The sequence below is a fragment of the Erithacus rubecula genome, assembly GCF_903797595.1.
Source record: "Erithacus rubecula genome assembly, chromosome: 6".
In the NCBI taxonomy this organism is placed as follows: Eukaryota; Metazoa; Chordata; class Aves; order Passeriformes; family Muscicapidae; genus Erithacus; species Erithacus rubecula.
This window is the reverse complement of record NC_136688.1, coordinates 18,100,760-18,122,382: the sequence shown is the minus strand read 5'-3', so window position 1 is coordinate 18,122,382 and position 21,623 is coordinate 18,100,760. Positions and strand designations below refer to the sequence as shown.

The following is a 21,623-nucleotide window of genomic DNA, read 5'->3' as shown; positions in this document are numbered from 1 at the left end:
ATGAAAAGGCTCAGCTGGCTGTGAGTGTGAGCAAACATCTTTGTTATTTTCCACAGATCTCAGCTTACTTTTCAGTTGTTTCTATTCAAGTCTGGGGTTTGGAGGGAGCCTGAGGCAGTGACTTTGAACCGCTGCGTTCATCTGGTGCGTCCTTGCCAGGGCTCGGTTACGGTGCTGCAGGTGTCAGTGGTGTTAATTAGTTCTTGGGCAGGGAAAACAGGCAGCCAACACCCAGCAGGTGACCAAAAGCACAGAGGATGGGCCATGTGGTGGCCTTTCAGCCAGATTCATCCAGTGACCCAGCTTGCTGTCCCTGCTGCTCCATGGTGGCACCTTGGCTGAGTTCTCCGAGCCGGGCGCTGTCACTGCCAGGGGATTTGGGCTGTTGGAACCCTGAAACCTCTGAGTTTGGAACTTTCTCTGCTTTCTGACACTGACCCCCTAAGGGAACACTGCTTTGGACTTGAGACTTTCCAAAATTAAGTGACAGAGTTAAAATCATGGGTGTGTAGTTGAATAGAAGTGTGTGATTTCACATGGAGAAGGGTTTGGAATTTGGGGTTTTAGAATATAGTAATAGGTATGGGATGTAGCTAAAGATGGAAGTTCTTGGGTGTTGGCTCTTCTTCCTTCTTGTTCCTTCTCCTTCTTGGTTTTGGGTGGTACATTTTGGTTGGATAAAAAATGCTGTGCTGCTCAAGTGTTTAGTCATTAAGTCAAAAGTATAAATAATATGGGTGTTAGCTTTTAATTAGATAATTAGGATTAAAAGACCTTGTAATGAGCAAGATACCCCAATATTTTCTCACTTTTAGCTTGTTAGCTATAGAACTCACTACACTCTAGATAAGAATTAATAAACAACTGAGTCAGGATACGAAAATCTGTTCCTTGTGCTTCAATCCTGACTCTGAGTGAGGGCAAACAAAAAAATAAATGAAAGCAGCCACTAATATGTGGTTCCACTAATAAGGGGCCACTTCTTGTTGCAGCCCTGCTGTTTCCAGGTGTGTAATGCTGTGTCTGCCTCTTCCTTCCCCCATACAGGTGGTAACAAACAGGGACACACAGGAAACCCTGCTCTGCATGGCTTGTGTGTTCGAGGTGTCCAACAGTGAACATGGAGCACAGCATCACATCTACAGGCTTGTAAAGGACTGAGCAGTTATTTATATATACACTTCATTTCACTTCTTTATCAAAACACAGACTGTAAACCTCAACACTAAGTGGCAGTGCCTCTGGCCCAACTTTCACCCGCATTTTTCTAAATCCTGTTTTAGTGAAGTCATTTTTAATGTGTTCATATATAATTGTAGCTGTGAAATTCTGGTACAGTTGTAAAAATTATTTCTAAAACTAAGTGTTCTTCAAATTTGTAAACCACAGTTCTTTGGGAAGACTGTATTTAAGAACCTAATGCCTCTGTCTGTGGAGGCCTATTTTTAATTCTGATAGAAAAATGTATGACAGAGCATTTGCCATGGGGAAAAACTGACAGCGTTTATAAGAATTTATTTTGGGTTTTTTTCCAACATGAAATACTTGTTTTACAATGCAAGTGGAATTGAAATGAATCTTTAGCTATAACTGTAAATGAGTACACAAAGTTAATAATCTCTATAGAATTATCTTTGTAACTAATTAGGGTGGAAGATATGGACGAATGTAATTCACTAAATTATTTTTTAAAATGAAACATTTTTCTGTTTGAAACCAAATGAAAAATATAGCCTTAAGAAATGCCTGATAGAAACAGACAGGTCCTAAAATTAGGCAAATTTTGTATTTTTTTCTCAACGCTAAAACTAATCTTCTAATCCATTAAACTTTCAAACAGGTATTGCAGAGAAAGAAAACATCACCCCTTTACCCCTAACATATCTAGTGTATTTTAAAAGAGTATAAAGTTGTATTGTACTAATATGAAAATTTGATTATTTAATGAAAAAGATGGCTCATTTTGCAATAAGTAGGTAAATACTGAAGATTTAGACTTGCATTATATGTAGTCTTGTGTGTGCAGTTATATTTTATACGGACAACTATGTTTTCTAAAACTTTGAGCAAAAAACTCTGAAATCAGGAGGTGAACAGAAACAGCTGACATTGCAACAGCATGGAGTCATCCTCAAACTGAGAGCAGAACACTGATGTGTTTGAGAGAAGAGTGTGCACACCTCTGAAAGGATCAGCAGCTTTAATATCTGTGAGACGCTAGAAAATCACAACCAGCATCAGGCAGAGAAGATTGGAAAGTGGAGAATTGTAATTTTATTTTCTCCTTTTCCTCTGAATCGTGGTGCTCTTACACCTCTCCCCAGTTGTATCTGGCAAAGACCTGATCTGAAACAAACACAGCCCACCACGAGGGGTCTGCTGTTCTCTTGGGTGTGCTAAATTCAGGGAAGGCTCCAGGCAGAGAGGCACAGCTGGAGATATTTGAATACTGGGAGGATTCACACCTGAGCTGGGGTCAGCACACCTGAGAGCAGCAGTCTCACCCCTCCCGTGCAGGACTGAGGGTGCTGCTCAGCTCCTCTCCTCCTGCTGCCCCTCCTTGCCCAGGCAGAAGTTTTTTGGGAAGGTGCTGGGCCAGCAGGGGATTCTCCAGCAAAACATTAGTGTGAAAGGCTACCCGACCAAGCACCTGCCACCTTGGGGATCAGTGATGGGTTATCAGCAAGGAGGGTACTTGGGAGAGTCTTTTGCAGTCCTGACTCAAAGTTCATGTTTCCCTGCCCCTTCTGTATGTTCCTGTAGTGTCATTCCTTTTCCTCGTTACCAAAAGTCAATTTAAAGCAAAACCAGCACAGTTCCCATGCACAGTTTAAGTGCAGAATTTACTACCAGGCCCAGTGCTGTAGTCTTCAAACAAGCAAGTCTAATTCTTCTCTGTAAAATGATATTCCTGCATAATTTCTGTTAGGATTGTGAAAATGTCTGCACTGGACTGGAGCCTGGGGGAGGTGGTGGGTCAGACCTGGGCCATCCCTAGCCCTGGTGAGGTCTGGGGTGCAAACATCACCAGGGGGAATGGAGACTGCTTTAATCCCTCAGCCCCCGTGGGGTGGGTGCTTAGGGTGGTGGCTGTGATGTCCAGCTCTTACCTGCTGGTGGATATTAAGGCTGGTGACCTTTCAGCTGATCCTCGTCCATGGCAAGGTCTCTTTTGTTTAACACTAACAGCCACATCAGGAGAAGCACTGCATTGTAACAGCCTAATGGTAGCCCTTTATTCTAAGCACTTGGTGTTACAAGTCAAAAACTACTTTTTGGTTTTTGTTCTAAAGTTGTCTTTTATTTAGGGTTTGAATTGTGGGTTTGGTGATTTTTTTTTTTTTTTTTTTTATAATAACAAGCAAACTCTTTAAGGCATATAAAGTATGTAAGTCAATTTGCAAAACCAGGTACAGTTTTGTTTTGTTTTGTTTTTTTAAATAGGATCTGGCACACTACATATGCCATAACTATAGGGTGTAAACAGTCACAATGTTTAATGGTGTTCACATATGTAATGTTAGGGAAACTACTTCCAATGTCTTTTCTTTACACTTCTGTAAATGACCCATACCCTGTATATGTTAATTCTTAAAAGCCTTAATCCTTCAACTGTTGAGTGTGGGGTGTGTAGTCCAACAGGCTGCCTGTAAACTGTGAGCTCTTTTGTAAGCTGGAAGTACTTATCTTGTTACTGTTACTTTTTTGTAGGAACCTTTTAATTGAGAGCTGCCAAAGCATTACAATATGCAGTGCCTTAGCATTATATTAGAAGTACCTTTTAGCCTCTTAACATTAAATTTTATACATTGTTTTATTAATTGGTTCCATTTTTAAAATATCTGTATTTTTTCCCCCCCTGCAGAAACACTCTTTGACTGCTTGGTCTAAACCAGCTGTCTGTACAAGCCAGTCCCATTGCAGTGAGATGCCTATACCAAAAGGAAAGGTTACAGATCCCTAGTTCTCCATGAGAAGTGAATTGTATTAATGAATGCTGCCTTTTTAAATTTCATGACCAAATAATTAATTGTGACTCTTCTGCACTCTAGCATGAAAGTGCCTTTGGTTTGAAATTCCAGCTTAGAAAAGTGCTGCCATAAATAATGACAATTTGTAGAGAGACCAAAAATATTTAGTTATCACCGTAATGCCTTTGGTTTATTGGAATAAGTTGAATCTACAGGCCTCCATTCACAAAAGAGCACCATTCATAGCAAAGCCTGCTGAAGAAAAATCTACTGTTTGCCATTTCTGACAGCATTGCAAACCAGCAACTGATTCGTCTGTGATGTAAAAATGAAAATATTCCCATTTATATTCTCTTCATCCTGTCACGCATCTGCATAACGAGAGATCCATATCCTACAGAATTCCAGTGGACAAACACGGCTTCATCCATCTCCTCTAACAATGTGTTGGTGTCTGTGAAGATTCTTTGCTCAGACAGCAGATTTTGTTTACAAAGTTGTGCATGGCTGGAGATGCAGAAAACAAGAGGAAGGTGGAGAGCTGAGGGTGGTGAGGGTAAATGCAATCTGTGGGTTTAAACATGGAAATATCCAGTGGGAGCCTTGTGGGTGAACGTGCTGCTGGGAAAACTCTGGCCAGCACGACTCAAAGCACAGGGTTGTTTTGTTTTCCTCCAAGATGATGTCTTGAGGGAAAAAAATAAATATAGCTCCTCTTAATAATGTGTCTGTATTTGATACCTTCTGTGAACGGGGGCCATGCTCTCCACCACAACTGAAATCAATGGGAAGAGGAGCAACGTTGAAACAGTTTTAGAACAAATATCAGCAAAACCAAAAGCTGTCAGAGGGATTATATAGTTGTGAATACAATGTTAACTTGATTTTTAAAGTATTTGATGAAAACTAAGATTAACTTTTTATATAGAGAAATATTGTGACACTGTGTGGTAAATATTGTGATAATTCAAATTCCCTTTCTCTAAAATATTATTTTTGTTATTCCTTCGAGGTCTAAATCTCACTTACCTCTGTAAGACAAATAATCCTGTTGAACTCAACGAGACTGAGGTAGGGCAAGGACCTACACAAAACAGAACGTACTTTTTCACTTATTGCCAAACATTTTGGCTGTGCTAGCCAACATTTGTGATAAACCACACCTCTGTCTCATTCCAACAAGAATAATGGTACCATTTGGGGCCGTTCAAAGCCGCTACTAACGAAGGTAGTTGGACTTACTTGAATTCCAGCCCGGTTTTGTTTAGGTACTGCACCACTATTTTTGAAGGGAGCGCAGAGCCCGTGCCTGTTTCTCACTGTCCCCCTCCAGCACAGCTGCAGCTCAGCTCTGCAGCAGCCTGTGCCCTGGCTGGGCTGTTGGGATGATGAAGGCTGTACACTGATGTTGGTGTACCTCGGTGTTGGTGTCCGTGCCCGCGTCTATTCCGCTATTCTAATTCCGCGTCTATTTATTTTCCCAGTCCCTGGCAGTTCCCTGGAGCCCTCAGCCAGCCACTCTGAGAGCCCTGGTGTTGTTCCCCCCTTCCCTTTTGCCATGAGGATGCACCTGCCCGGGCACAGGTGAGGAGCAGAGCCCGGCTTTGTCCTTTGCTCAGGATGATTTCCTTTCCCCTCTCTTATCTTTCACAACCAGATGTTTAGCCCCCTCCTAGGAAAGATTGAGGCTGGATAAGTCAAAGTACAAAAAACACTCTGGACATCTTCACCTTTTAACTTTTCAGGTCATTCTTGCTGAGATCATGTAATTAGTTTTAGTGTGTAAATTAAATCTTGAATGCACTCAGTTGACTAAAAGGAGATGGATCCCTGTTACCTCCTTACAGAATATGTGTTTTTGTTTTTTTGTTTTGTTTTGTTTTATGGGCCTCTGATTCAGGCTCATGACTGCAGACAAAAAATACAATATGTGCCTGAAAAAAAAAAAAAAAAAAGACAAAAGAATTTTATAACATTGAAAACCTGAATAGCCTTTAATTCTTCAGTACATTTTATGTAAAACAGGTTGGGTTTTCGTTTTGTTTTTGGGGTTTTTTTGCCATGTGCATTTGTTCACATTTGTAAATGACTTAATGGAATTCTCACTTTATGTTTATTTGTGTAATGTGTATAAAATGGGTTTGTGACTTAAGCATATTCATATATGGTCAGTGGTTACTTTAATATTGTACTGCTGCTGGTAACTTTTGATGTAGAACTTGCCTTTTGATGATAAAGTACCTCTAGGTTAGACAGTGAGGGAAGGCTCTTGGAAAAAAAAACCCTGAATGTTCTCCAATGTTTTCTTAACATATTTGCAGAAGCTTTCAAAAGGAGTTTCAGTCAAACCTCTTGGCAGTACAGTATTCTTGTATTTGTTATTGTCTGTGTGTAGGTACTGGTACCTTTTTTTTTTTGTTTTGTTTTGTTTAAAATGTTTTAAGTGTTGGCTTTAAAGTGAATTTATCTTTAGTATGATAGTAATATGAAAATTATAGGTTTTGTGTGCAGAGAATTTTTTTATAAAGTGCTTTGTAAAAAAAAAAAATGTATTCTAGCTTTCGCGGTACATATGTGTGATAACTTTAATATCCATGACAGTTAAGTGCAATTATTTCATCACTCTAAAAATGCTATTTTTGTGTCGGTTACTGCAGGTGTTTTCATGTCTTTGCAAAGTGACACATTTTGATGCCTTCTTGATAAAGTGGTAGAATTTTTGTAGCTTTCTAGAAACTTTGTATTCATACAGTATCAATTGAAAATAAAGAAAATGAAAGTGTTTTGTGCATTTGTCATAATCTCTTCGGTCAATCTCTTCTTAATGCTTAATTCAAAACCCTTTTCCAAAATAGCACGGGGCCAGACTTGCAGCAATGCCTTCCTAAAGGTGCAGCAGGGTTTGCAGGAGGGATGGCACATCTGGAGTCTTCCTAGCTCTTTGTGTGTTTTCCTGAAGAAACAGTGGTGGATTTTCATGGAACATTGTTTAAACCACACCCTGCAATGGGGAAAACCACCCATCTCTCCTAATTCCAGAAGCAGAAATGACCTGTCCAAAATATTACAGAATAAACAGTGCAAACACATCATTAACAGAGCAGGGGTGGCTGAGGAGCACAGGAGTTATCTGAGATTTTTTCTTCCAGGACACTGAACTGTGTGGGAACTGAGGTTCTAAAAATGTGCCATGATTTCAAGAGACTCATTTCTTGTTTTTCTTAAACCACCTGCCCCTCAGCTGACAGCTGCACCTGGTGTGATGAGAGGATGAGACAGGATCAATTTGCCTCCTGGATTCACTAGGTGAAACCACCTAGCTAGGGGGGAAAAAAAAGAGAAAGAGAATAAGAGGGATATCCTGAATCAAATAAAATCGATGGGGAAGAGACCAGGACTTGGTAGAGGATAAAAAAAGTACATCTGGTTCATCTTCCATGGGGGAGCAGTGGCTTTTGAATAAACCACATGCCCCTCCCACACTCCCCAATTCTCCTTTGGGTGGCAGATGTTCCACTGCTCTTTTTAAAATGCCAGCAGAGCACCCCCCGTGTGCAGGATGAATGGGTGAGAACAAGGCACAGATATGGTCTGTTTTGACCTTGTTTTCTCTTCTTTGTTCCCATTAAGTACATGGCTTCAGCCCTTTGAAGTGCCTTAGCTGTTTCAGAAGCAACCTGCTCCTTAATTAAGGTTCTGCTTCCTAATTAATTTAGGTTGAACCCATAAATCTTCCACCTTTGGGAAAATGTCACGCAGCATTCGGGGCTGGTGACCATGTGGTGTCACCATCAGGGTTTTTTTTTTTTTGAGGAGCTGGTTTCAGTGGGAGCCACAGCCCCTCCCTGGCAGTGCTGGTTTGCATGGGCAGGGAGCAGAGGAGCCAGAGCAGTTACTCTGTGCCATTCTGTGGAGCACAGAGTCCAGATTTTCTGTGGATTATGATTTATTATTTTTTTAAGATCCAGCCTGTCTGACCCTAGGAATCCAGGAGACATTTCACACTCACAAAGTCACCAGTGAAGGAGGGCTCAGATCTCAGCAATGTGTGGGCAGATGTCTGCAGTGCTCTAGCACTTCATCCCAGCCCTCACTATTGTTGTGTGGGGCCCCTGGAGCAGGAGCAGCTGAGCAATCTGTTACCCCAAACAGAGAGCTTCAAAGTGTTCATCAATAATTACCTGCCTTGAGGGAGGTGTGGCACTGAACTGGTTAATGGCTGTGAGTTGTTCTGTAGGTAAAGACTGGGGCTACTGGGGGTGAAAGGAAAAGTGTACAAGCCCACAGTGCAACTGGCTGTGAGAGAATGAATAGCAGGGCATTGCTTTTCAAAGCAAATCCAAAGCTGAAGACAGGACAAAACAGGAAAAAGGGAGGGAAAAGATAATTTAAAGACCACCACCATCAAAACACTGTCCATCAGAAGAAGGCATGAGAACCAGAGTCAAATGAAACAGGCAAGCATTCTCCTAGGTAAATGTAATTTGCTGCTTTTTGGGTTGTTTTGTTTTTTTTTGTTTTTTTTTTTTCCCTTTCCTGTCTTACTTTTTATTAGCCCTTTCTAGTTTAGGACATAGCTTCTTGAAGGGAAAGGGCTGCTGGAGATTCCATTCTTGTGTGCTTCACTGGGGAGACTCAATAATGACATCCTGCAGCCTCTGTGACAGGTGAAGAGCTGTCAGCTCCATTTTGGGGGGAGCAAGAGCAAAATGAGCAATGGCCAGAAGAGTATCTGAAATAAGCAGGTGAGCAAAGACACTGGAGTGTGTCTGCTCCCAATCCCTATCTCTGGGGATTTCTCAAGCCACCTTCTTCCCACAGATGTGTGGGTTTGGGTGCATGCACTGAGCCCATTATAGGTTTAAGTGGATGAATTTCAAAAATACTTTCCATACTCCTCACTATCCTAGAGCTAAGAACATAAATGTGAAACTTTGATGTTATCAAATGGGAACAGAAAGCCAAAAAAAGTTGTTTTGTTTTTGTTTGTTTTTTCCCTAAACCTGCCTTTAAACCTCTTTATCATCTTTAAGAGGTTTAAAACACAGAGTTTTGGAGCCTTTGGCATCACAGCTGTCTCCTGGCTCTGTTAAAGGCAGAGTCCCACTATGGATGGTGGTTGGAGCCATCAGAGAAAAAGGTGCAGGAGCTGTGATTAATGTTCCTAAGTCCCTTTTCATTCCTCTTGTACAGTCAGTGAGAGGATTAGTGCCTGGCTTGCAAAGCACCTTAGTGCTCTGCCTTCTGGGCCTCCAGCAGACAGGGCATGGTAAAACAAACTTTTCAAACTTTCAAACTTACCCTCTGTTTGAACAGAGCACTGAGCTCCTTGAGCAGCTGACTTTGCCAGGGGGTTGACAAACTACAAACTGATTTCTTTTTCCCAAAAAGGTAAGTTCATTATTACAAATTTACAGGTACATATTTAAAGGTACTTTATCATTTTTTTTCTGTTGGCAGAAACCAAAGAACAAATTTTTTTTTCTAGACTTGTAAAAATTCCTTTCAGCTTAAATTATATATTCCCTGCAGTGCTATCAGAGATTTTTTTTTCCAAGATACTTTTCTTATCCTTTTAACTGTGATGTTGAACTTCTTAGTGAGCAAACATTCCTACTTGGCAAAATGGACAAGAACAGCATCCAGGTTATAACCACTTCCTTTTTGACACAGTTGGAGGAGATGAAGGGGGAAATGGGGTCTTCTTTTTGTTTGGGCCTTCCAGTAGGTTTAACATGAACCAACATGAAAAATTCAGGCAGTGAAGGACTAGATTCAACCACACTGCACACACATCACAGCATGCCACAGCACAGAGAGTCTGATGGCTGCTCTGTACTGCTTTTAGTGTGATTATATGGTATTTTTGATTAATATCAGAAGGGTTTAAGCTAAGCTTTGTCACCAGAACACCAGGATGGGCAGGAACTCGAAGGTGCAGCTCAGCTCTGGAGTTAGCAGCAGCAATGTGGGAGCAGAGCACCAGTCTCAGCAGGGCTCACACTCCTATCTCCTGCAGTGATCTGTTTGGAGGGAGGAGGAGGTGAGTAATGACTGGGAGGTGCCCCAGACTCGCCAGGGACAGGCTCTGGATGAGCCCCAAGGAATGGGGAGATGTGGGGCAGCAGGGAGCCCACTCCAAACTCCCTCCAAACTCTTGTTTTCCTGGCTTTCATCTCCCAAATGACAAAGGGCAGTGTCCTGTGAGCAGTAATCACATGAAAGGGGTGCCTTGAGCACTCAGACAGAGCTATGGCATCAGCTTAGATTTCTTTCTTTTTTTTTTATCCCACGCAAACAAAACACCTTCCCATGATGAGCACCAGTGCTGGAAGTGGCACAAAGGTAGCAGGAGCTCCAAGAGAGCAAGGCTCAGGGCTCAAGAGCCACTGAGAGCACCCACAGAGCTGCTCAGGAAGGCTCTCCATGTGCCCTGCTCCAGGCCAGTGTGGTTTCTCATCTGGAGAGGAGGTGGGAGGAGAACTCCCTACCCCTGCAACCTGTAGCACCCAGGGAAAAAGCACAATGGAGGAAATTATCTTGAAGATACTGGAATAGTAATGGAAAGGAAGAATTTGCCATAGGGATTAGCCATGGTCTGAAGATGAAGCTGATGAAACAGGAGGTAGGGTAAAGGCTGTTCCAGAGAGCTGCAGAGAAGGATTTTCCATCACTTCTAGTCAGGAAAATAAAAAGGCAGAGCTGAAATCAGTGTTGGTCAGCTGGAGGCAGCTGGAAATGTATCTGGGAAAGAGGAATGACCCCAGAGAACCTGCCTGAGGAAAGAGTGCAGGGTGCTCATTACTATGCAATAATTTGTATATGGTCAATAAGCTGGTAGGGAACCACTGGGTGGTGGAAGGGGAGAAGAACATCAGATAATACCTGAAATACTGAGAGAGCAGGTGCAGAGCTCTGTGTTTGAGTAGATGGATCACTGCAAGTGACCACTGCCAACATCAGAAGCTTCTGCACAATTCAGGCTTCCTTGGGTGTGCATGGGAAAGCTGTGGATGCAGCAGCAGACAGATTTACAGACAAGAAATGTCTGGGAAGGGGTGGAGAATTCAAGATCAGGGCTGCCCACAGGTTCCCTGTGAAGGGAGATGGATGGGAGGTGAAGGGGAGCAAGGAAAGAGAAGCCATGCAGAGAGCCCTGCCCAGTCTGGCTGTGTAAAATGTCCATCAGCTCCAGGAACCAGCCCCTCCTGGCTGGAGAACAGGCACTGTGAGGCTGACAGCCCTGCAGACACACACTCAGGCTGAGGAAACAAAACAGCACCTGCAGCTGGTGCAGGACAGGCAGGTATTCCTGTGTAAGAGATGGGATCCACCACAGAGGGGACCTCCAGGGTTTTGTCACCCCCAGAGTGCCCAAATAACACACAAGTGAGGGTGGGGTGCCCAATTTCTTTAACAGATAGAAAGGGAGGAATTCGTATAATATTTAATAATGGATGCTTATGATTATTATATTATTATTTTTTGTTCAGAGGTGAAATCCAAAGATGCTGTTCACCCTTAGAAAAGTGCCCAAGGAGAAGCTGTAAATCTGGATTCAGAGCATGTGCTGCTCAGCTCTGCTGAAAACCAGGGAACAGCCCTGGTGTTGAGAGAGTGTACAGCCCCACACAAGGCAAAATACAGGAAATATGTAGGAAAATATAGTAAAGGAAATGCTGGGCATAGAGAGGCCTTGGCAAGAGCCAAAAGAGTAAAACTTAGAGAAGTGCAAGTGAAGCCAGCAAGTGAATAAAAAAAGCTTGAAAGTCAAACCAAGAAACAAGTCAAAATGTCTTTAAAAGAAACATCCATTCTTACATCCTCCTATTCTGAGATTGCACCAATCCCTGTAACAATTGGATTTACCTCTCTGTGTGATAACCTGTGCTTGTATGAGGTGCCAGACAAGAAGGCTCCACATTTCCTGCTCAGCCCTTCCACTGAAGAGCCCAGGGGGTGCCCAGGGGAAGGCTGTGCTCCCAGGCATGCAGCAGAGGGTTCTGCTGTGTGCTGCTGCCCTGCAATGCCACTGGAGCTGCCAGCCAGCCTCACCCAGCCCTGCTGGGCTCATTTCATGGCTGCAGAATGGCTCAATCCATTTACCTGCAAGCACCAGGTATAACCAGGTTAGATAAGAGCATTACCACCCTGGGTAACCTTTGGACTTTGGCTTGAGGCTTCTGCTTTCCCTTCTGCAGAGAGCACCTCGTATTTCACTGTCTGCTTTATTTCTTTCTCCTTCATTGCAGCTCTGCTCAGCACCCCACACAGATTGATTTTCCTGGAGGCACAAACAAGCAGATAGAATCCAGAGGAGGTTTAAATAAAGGGAATCATTGTAAATGGTCCTTGAATTAATAAATATATATAAAGATAAATAAGAAGCGTGGAGATGTATAGGACATACAGAACAAATCATGAACCCATCTGTTCAGTGTGCCTTCAATGCTAGGATGTTCTGGAAAGCAACAGGCTTTTCTGGACACCCTTGTGATCCCAGCTGGGCTACAGGACACTTGCCACAGCACCAAGCTATTGAAGGATGCATCCCAAGATAATAAAGCATGCCCAATAGGAAGAGTTTACCCTAAAAACAATACCTAAAAGGCACAGTCCAGCTTCTCAGCTAACTAAGTTCAGGCTGACAGAATATGCACTTCCACTGCAGCCACTACTAATTAGCAGCAGAGGAAAGAACTACCAATTTAGAGATACTCATGACCTGTAGGCAGAGGTGGTCACTGATTTTTAACAGATTCTTAAGTTCTCACTTTTCTTCCCCACTCCCATATTCCTGCCAGCCACTGATCTGCTGCACACCTGGAAGCTTGTCTGCCTTCTCCTCTCTGGATCTGTGCTCAGAAAGAAGGGCTGCAGCATTCATCAGGAATAACTATGCACAGAATTCCTTCTGAGTCTCCTTTGGAGAGGGACTTACCCCTTCCTGCCTAATTAAGAGAATATCAAGTAGGACTCTCAACAAAAGGGATTTGGTAAGATTTTTCATAACATTTTTGGACTTGTCAGTCTTCTCTGGTGCACAGTCTGAACACATAAAGTAGCAATCCATGCATCAACATAAATTAGACCCCAAGATTGGAATTATTTGATTCACCTGAACAAAAAATACAAAAATGCCTGTTTGTGCTCCCCTTTCTTGCTGTCATGTAAGCCATGTCCTCTCCTGGCTTCAATTTTGTCAAAAATGACAAAAGCTCTGCCTCTCCAGGAGACCTCTACCAATAACTGAATTTCAATGTGTCCTTGCATGAAGAGCATGATGAATTTCATGCCAATGGCAAGGGCTATTTGAAGCACTGTCCTTTATTCCTAGAGTCATTTCCAGGGAAGGTGAAGCTGCAGCATAGAGCACCTCTGCTTTTATCACACACCTCCTCTGCTGCCTCACTTTTTGCTCAGGACAGCTGTGAGGCACAAATCCAAAGATTTATCCATTCCTTCACCTCCTAAAAGTGTGCAAAGATAAACACCAAAGGCACAGATCCCACTGTGGGTGTCAATGCTGCAGAAATAAAACTGCCAAAGTTAAACCACACAAGCTTGTGGGGAGTTATGGAAACAATCCCACCTCAGGGAAGTGATTTTCAGGCATGCAGCTCACTTTCAGTGGCTGGCCACTCACCCTGGGCATACCTTTGGCCTCACAAGCCAAATACAAAATGTCATTTTGGCTTTTTTTAAGGTGCCATCCAGGAAGGGCCCCTCATGTGCAATTTTTTGATTTTTGAGAGATGCAGGAAGGTTTCCAGGCCACTCTCACCAGGGTGGCAGCAGCACAAGCAGCCTGTGACAGGGGATGGGCTCTTACCAGCATCTCTCATCACCAGTGGGACATCTCCCTGCCACTCCACTCTGAGGACCAGGGAAACATCACTATTTTTCCAGCTCTGCCTTTACTGAACAACTCAGCTAATGGCAACAGATGAAGCAGTGACTTTCTGATGTTTGGCCAAGCTGTTAGCATTGTCATTCTAGCACATTTTAACAAGTACAGGCAGGTCTGGGCATTAGTCACATTTCTACAAACACAGTGGTGGTTTTTCCCACTTTTTCTTTTCTAACTTAGCCATTTTGCTGGGCTTCAAAGCCATCAGTGGAAACAGATGTGTGAATGTTATAAAATTACTCTGCTGCATCAGGGTTTTTTATGGCTTTGTAAAAGGTGTATGTCAAAAAGGACATTCAGCCAGAGGCCTGAGTGCTTGCATTGAGAGAAGTTCGAATAAGGAATTACTGTGCAAGAGCCTACCAGCCTTACCTAGATTAAAAAGAAATAATAAAGTAAGAATAAAATTAAATAATAACAAAAAAATATCTATCCTGACTTAATTTCAGTTCATGTATAGGACACTATGGATAAATAGATAAATGTGGACATGTATATTCTGCACTATCCAAATTGGGCTGGTGGGGTTGAAGCACAGACACTTTAATATTTTATCATGTCTTCACTGATCAACGGTGACCCTGGTACAATTGAAATTGTCTCCTGGAGAGAAGGGTCTGTGGAAGAGGAATTAAGGAAGGAAGGAAGGAAGGTAAGGAAAGGAGGAAGGAAGGAAGGTAAGCGGAAGGAAGGAAGGAAGGAAGGAAGGAAGGAGGAAGGAAGGAAGGAGGCAGGACGGAAGGAGGAAGGAAGGAAGGAAGGAAGGAAGGAAGGAAGGAAGGAAGGAAGGAAGGAAGGAAGGAAGGAAGGAAGGAAGGAAGGAAGGAAGGAAGTGCTTGTTCTGTGTCTTGCCCATTCTGTGCCCATTCTGTCCCATGCTGAGCAGGTTCTGTGCTCCCCAAGCTCTGCCCACAAGCCAGAACCCAGGGCACTCTGAGAATTTAGTTTAATTTAACACCAGCACCAAGGTAGACTCAGCTGAAACTCCAGTTTCAACTCCTTTGCATTTGGTTTCCTATTCACATATATACATATATAATACCACATCTTGAAACAAACTACTCCTGAAACAGTTTATTTTTCCATTAAAAGCTTTGTTTTCAATAGTTTCTCACTGCTAATGATATAAACAGAGAAATAGATAATGATAAATAGTGACATGTATATTATTTTTTCAACCCTTTAAAGCAAAAGTTTAACCTGAGGTTAAAAAGGGTGAAACAAAACGATGATTTCCTGGCTGTGGGACTGAGGCAAAATGGCAAAGAGGTTCAATCAGCTTGCTCATGCAGGAAAAACCATGAGGGGAGGTTTTGAAATCCCAGCACGGGTCACAGCTGTGCTCACCACTCTGTGCAGAGCCTGAGACACAGGGATCTGCTCTTATCTCTGCCACTGGCCACCTGTGTGACCACAGAAACCCCTTCAGCCCAGCACAACTCAGAAATAAAGACATGATACCTCTCTCAGAGCACTGTGGGGCAGACCACGACCTCACAACTCCAAATCCTTGCACCTGGGCCACAGGAGCCTCATCAAACATGAACAGCATCCTCCAAGGCAAGGACAAAATCCCTGCATCTTATTGCTGGCACCATCAGCCTTTGCCCACTTGTCATTTTATGTGTTTCCATGGTGAAGAGGAATCCAAATCCACACAGACAGAAACACTTTGCATACAGACACACAGCCAGGGACAACCACAGCCATAGGGAAGCTGAGCACTGCTGTGGGCTGGAAGCTGGTACAGACTCCTGCCCTCCACAGATCTCTGCTTGAGCAGAGCCCAGGATGCAGAACTGGGACATGGAGCTGTCAGCCACCACCAGCCCTAAGAGAACAGCTTGAGAGCTGCCCAGCTGGGAGCAGTTTTCTCTGCTTTGTGCTCCTTTTGTTTTTTAAGGGCTCTGAAGTGTGGAGTAGCCAGGCTCTGAGTCCTCTGGAGCTGCCTGTGTGCTGCTGCTCACATTCAATACCTCTGGCTCACTGGCTCATCACTCAAAACTGCTGTTTCACCCCCTCCTTGGCAGCAAAATCCCAGACAAAAAGCCTCAGTCCCCAAACTCGGCCCGGAAATCAAGGAAATAAGGCAAGATATATTTGGGGAAAACTAGATTTTCAGTCTCTGTGATGTTGGGAACAACCTGACAGGGAAAGGATGTGTGGAGGAAGAGCTTTACCTGGAGACTGGCTCCCTCTGCAGCCGGATTGCCAGCATCCCAAACATGGCTAAATGTCTTTTTGGGCATTGGTTTCACTGCTACTCACAGCAGAAACACTTCTGGGAATGAACACATGGGAAATGTGTGCTCCCCATCGGGTTATTAGCTGGTCTCATGCTTTACAATATGGCAGGGATGATGGGGAAAATACCCCAGTGAAAAAGCAGAATGACCTCTAAGTTAAAATCACTGAAAAAAACAGGTGACATCAAAATCTCCTGTTCAGTGGTTAAAAAAGAGGGAATTTCTGACTTTCCTGGGAGAAGGAAGAGAAGAGGACAAGAGAGAGAGAATGAGCCATGCAAGGCTCTGCAGCACTTCCCAGTTTTCAAAACCTTCCTGCTGGGCACTTGTCTGGAGCAGGAACAGGGAAAAGAGCTGGGCTGAGGGCACTCCCACATCACCTGCACCTTCTGCACCTTCTGCATCTCCTGCACTTTCTGCATCTTCTGCATCTTCTGCACCTTCTGCATCTTCTGCACCTCCTGCACCTCCTGCACCTTCTGCACCTTCTGCATCTCCCTCATCTCCCACATCTCCACATCTCCCACATCTCCCTCACCTATCCCATTTCACATTTATAACCATACAAGCTCTACACATCCCACACAACATCCCAGGCCTGGCTCTTAGGCCAGTGCTAAATATTGAGCCATATCATAAAACTGTGGGAATTGTCAGCACTGAATAGAGTGCCCATTTATGGAGACAAATAACCCCATGCAGGCAGACACAAATAACCCCTTTTCTTTGCTGGGCAGCAGCCAGTTCATTGGTGAGTGCCTCTTCCAAGCTCTAGACTCAGTGCTGAGAGCCCAAAAAACCATCAGCCCCAGAGCAATAGTCAGAGGACAGTGTATCAGTGCAAGCAGGACAGCTAGAGCACTTGAAAGGAGATGCCACATTTATTTGGCTGTGTGAAGAGTTCAGGGCTCATCTATTCATAAATAAAGAGTATGTTTTTCTCTGTTTCCTCCCTTCAGGATTTGTGTCTGGACATCTCAACAGCCACTCATGGCAGCATGGATGGATGGATAATTATTGTACATAGAAAACTTTAGCTAGCTAAGAGTCAGAAGAAAACCTGAGTAATGGTTCTGAAGGTTCAAAGCACTGCTCACAAAGTGGAAAGGCTGCATCATATCCCCACAAAGGAAAAAAACCCTGCCTGGTGGCATAAATTGCTTGCTTGCTGTAGAAAAATAAAATCCAAACTGGTATAACACAAAGCCTGGATCTGAACACATCACCTCCTTATCTGCTGCCAAATATCAATGTTGCAGGTTGGCTTTTGCCATCACACCTCTCATCTGTGTTTCACCTGTAGACACACTTATAAAAGCCAGGTGAACAGAGCCAGGCCCTTTCAGTGGGGATAAAAGTTCATTAGCAGCACTGTGACAACAGCGCTTTGCACAGACAACCTTTTCCAGGTCCACAGCAAGGCTGGAGGGAGGCTGAAGAGCAAACTGAGCTGTGACACAGAGCTGAAAAGTGACACCAGCACACCCAAAGTATCCTGTCCGAGCCTGGCAGCTAAAACCTGCAAATGGACAGTCAGAAGATTCCAGTGTGGGCTCCCTGTGTTGCAGCTCCTTGCCAGCAGATCCCATTCTCCTACAGTTCCCCTTAGAGGGACAGTTGGAAGGAGTTCTGACCATCTGGAGAAATTGTTTGTAATGTTCTATGACATTGGAAAATAAAAGCAAACAGCCTGGCAAAATCCAAACAGCCTGGCAAAATGCAAACCCACTACCATGCTAATTCCCACTTGTTCTCCCTTTTATGGAGCAGCATTTGAGCCTCCAAAAAACGTTAGGATAAAGCAGCAGGTCTGGCTCCTCCAGCCAGGCCATCCCCAGCTGCAGGTGGCCAGCTGGGAATTCTCAGCCACCTGTTTGCAGGGTTGGCTTTGCTCTGGGGACAATCCCATCTGCTGGCTGAGGTGGCAGCCTCCTCCTGCCATGCACAGAGCACACACCTGGGCTGGCAGCACCTTTGTCACCCTCCAGACAGCTCCACCAAGCAACACAAGGAGAATTCTGCATCACAAACCTGAGTGCATGGTGGCCCAGACTGAAAGGCAGAAGATGAAAGATGTATGCTTGTAAGCAATTCGAATTCTAACAGGGTGAAAGATTGATCTGCTGCTTTAATGCTTTTTCAGGAGTTCCATCATCTCAGGTAAGGATCTTCCCATGTGGATGGCAGAAATCAAACCAGCCTGCACTAAAGGAGAGCATTCTGTTCACTGAGTTGTAGATTTATTCCTTCCCTGCTCACAGGGGAGCACAGCATTACATTTCTGTTAACAAGGATCTGAACCTGCCAGTGCTCTGGGGTGCATCTGTGAAAGAAAATTACACCCAGAAGCTGCAGGGCCCAAAGTTTTCAGTTTTCTTGCTCTTTTCATTTTTAATTCTTCTTTATTTTTCCAGCCTCATTCTTTGAAGTTTGTCTATCCTCTGCTGCTTGTGAATCTTTTGAAGGGATCTTCCTGTTCTGCAAACAATTTATTTTCATGCAGAGAGAGCAGCAGACCACCTTCAACAGAGAATGTTACACTCACTCTGCTAAACATATCAGTAACTGGTTTACTGTCTTAACACAGAGAGAAATTCAAATAAAATCTTTAGGTTTGGGCTTCAAACCACAGGTCTGCTGTTCTCAAGAATGAGCTAAATCCAGACATGGACACAAACATCCAAATAATCTCACTTTTGAGTTAGAAGTTTGCTATTTTAATTCCAGGTGTTTTGATTTGAATTCTGATGTGCTTCAGAATAGAATAAACTGCTGGCTGAAGAACACCCTAAGCCTAACATGAAGACTAAACAATCTCCTGAATAAACTTCATGAGTGGATCCTAAGTGTATTTTTAGCAACAGTTCCACTGGTTGTAGCCATGACCTTCAGTGTCCCACAAGTAAGAATGATCACAAGGATTTTTTCCCCCATAAGAATATGCTACAAAATAGAGAAAAGGCTCAGTAAGTGTGACTTCAGACTGAAACCCAAGATTTAACTAAACCAAGCACTTCTTGCAGCATTGGCCTGGGGCCACTGATTTCAATGGGAGCTGCTGGGTGCCCAGCATGACTGACAGTCAGGCTCTTTGTGGATCAAAAATCAGAATAATTTTGTTCCATCTGGCATTTTTCATGATCCCTGCTGTGCCCAATATTGCAGCCACAACACCTCACTGTTTAAAAAGCACCACTCAGCCAAAGGCACAAAATGTAATGAGCACTTGGGCAAGTGAAATAATGGCAGCAACAAAATTCTTGCATGTTAGCATTATAGTAATGGCACTTAGTGAGTGGTTGGAAACTCCTTAAACAAACTTGTTTTGTCAGGGAGAAAATGCTGCAACTGCTTCTGGAGGTGCTTAATTCTTAACCCCCAAATCACTGGTAACTAGAAAATGTAGGTGGTGTAAAGATGGTAAAATCTTTTCTAGGTCTCACGTAAGGATTTACTTGCAGACCAAAAAATTAATCTCTGAAGAGGACCTGAAGGAAGGAGAAAATAGCAGAGGTAATTGGGGTGGCAGAGAACACAGCCTGGTAGATGGAAAAACTAAAAAGAGGGATAGAAAAAGACTAAGACAAAGAAGCTGACTTGAAGGAAGTGAAGTTTTAGACTAGAAAAATAAGAATTGCTGGACTTTACAGCAGGGTACAGCCCAGTATCCTGTCTCAGCAGGCTGAATGACTGATGGAAGAGTAACAAAAATGTTTATATGCTTTCTCCTTGACAAACTTTCTGTTTTAAGGCACACAGGGTAATAATCTCAGAAGCAGAGATGGTAATAAATGTATTTAACAGCTTTTGGTGCAGTTTGCTTCTGTGAGTGGGTTTAGTCTGAATCCAGGTAAAGTTCTTGCACTGACAGCACCCTCTGGCAGGAATGCTTACAAATGTACCTACACTGCTTTTGAAAAAGAGTATTTTAATTTCTGTCAGGATTTCTTGAAAATCAGAAACAGTAAATGATGTATTTCTAATCACCTTCTCTACTCCATTCATGATTTTATACTATTTTATCTCATGCCCATTAGTTGGTTTTTTTCCTAAGGTAAAAACTTCATGTGATGGTTGACACAGAAAAGTGGTATATTTTTTACTCCTGTGTCTGCTTGTATCTTTTCCAGCTCTACAATCTTCCTTTGGAGGTGTAATCATGTCAACAACACAGCAGCAGAGGCAAAGGAACCTCAATTTATTTCCTCACATTCCCTTGAATGCTTCTGAAAAGCAATTCCTTGAAACCAAACAGTAGAAGATTCAGTAAATCACTGCACTTTTATATTTCTGGAAATGTTTTCAGAAGCACAGTGACCTCCTCCCCATCCCACACACAAAGTGGGAGCCCAGGATAAGCACCAGGTCCCAGAATGTACAAACAAAAGCATAGATGTCAACCCAGAAATGATCTTATTATGGGCTGCCTTATGGCATATGAGCACTGCACAATGCAGGGAGCTCTGCACCCTGCACAAACCCTGCTCTCTCAGAGGTGTGAAATTAGAGTTTTTATTAGCTCTGAATTACAAACAACAAGCCTTATCAAGGTTGCTGTGTGGCTTTAAAAAGAGCAAATTGGAGGCATTTCCAAGCTGCAAGGAAAGTACTGAAAATTCAGAAATAGACAAAAGTGGGGAGAGTATGGAAAAAAGAAAATGATCTCCAGATGGAGGACGGGGGAATGCCAAAAGTCTTGAAGATGCTTTATTTTAATCCCAATTCCCAAAACGTTGGATGTTGTTTATAACACAGAATTGCTTGTATTGTTTGTGTGTTACTGCCTGATTTCTGAAGCCATGAAACAAACTGTGGAAGGCCCAGCAGGGTTCCCTTTTAAACATTAAATCAATGCACTGCATCTGTTGAAATCCTGGAGAGCCCAAGGCAGCAGTGCCAAATTCCAGAGTCTGCCCCCAGCAGGAGCTGTGTGGTGCATTTGGGTTCCAAGTTTGGTCTGGGAGCTCTCACCCTCTGAAAACTCTTTGGAGGCTCTTCAATCCAAGTGCTGGAGCTGGGAGTTCTTCCCTCCCACCTCCAGCAGCTTTTCTGATGCAGCTTTTCTGTGAGGAGCCCTGAACCATGGAGGGAGGACAGCAAGGGGAGCTGGACTGAGACCCCCCTGGTTACTTCATGGCTTGATGAAGGAGCCATCAAAAGTGCTGTTTTAATGTTTTTCCAGAGAAAAGTTTCCCAGCTTTTATCTCTGAAAGATGGGAAGTTCTCTGAGCTGACCCAAATGCACCAGCACAGCAGAGTTCAGTGGGGTCAGGCAGCCCAACACCCACGTACAGACACACCTAATGGTCAAAAAAAAAAAAAAAAAAACAACAAAGAACCCACCCAAAAAGGAAGATTTTACTGTACTCTCCAAATGCTTGAGGTCTGTCTGTCCTCCCAGTGTTTATGCACACAGAAACATAAAACACCCTGGAAGTCCTGCAGGCTTTCTCTGCAAGCTGCCAGGGTGAGCACACAGGGAAGGGTTAAAGGACA

General features: G+C 43.4%; 1 protein-coding gene across 6 annotated transcripts in view; it reads left to right on the top strand.

Moving 5' to 3' along the window:
* TEAD1 (TEA domain transcription factor 1) overlaps nt 1-4,678 on the top strand; it is a 138,693-nt gene extending 134,015 nt beyond the window's left edge. For all 6 annotated transcript variants that reach the window (XM_079310174.1, XM_079310177.1, XM_079310173.1 and 3 more), the window contains one exon: nt 1,048-4,678. In XM_079310174.1, the coding sequence (XP_079166300.1) occupies nt 1,048-1,161 (114 nt within the window). In that variant the 3' untranslated portion in view covers nt 1,162-4,678. The remainder of the gene's footprint in view (nt 1-1,047) is intronic.
* Nucleotides 4,679-21,623: the final 16,945 nt, after the last annotated feature.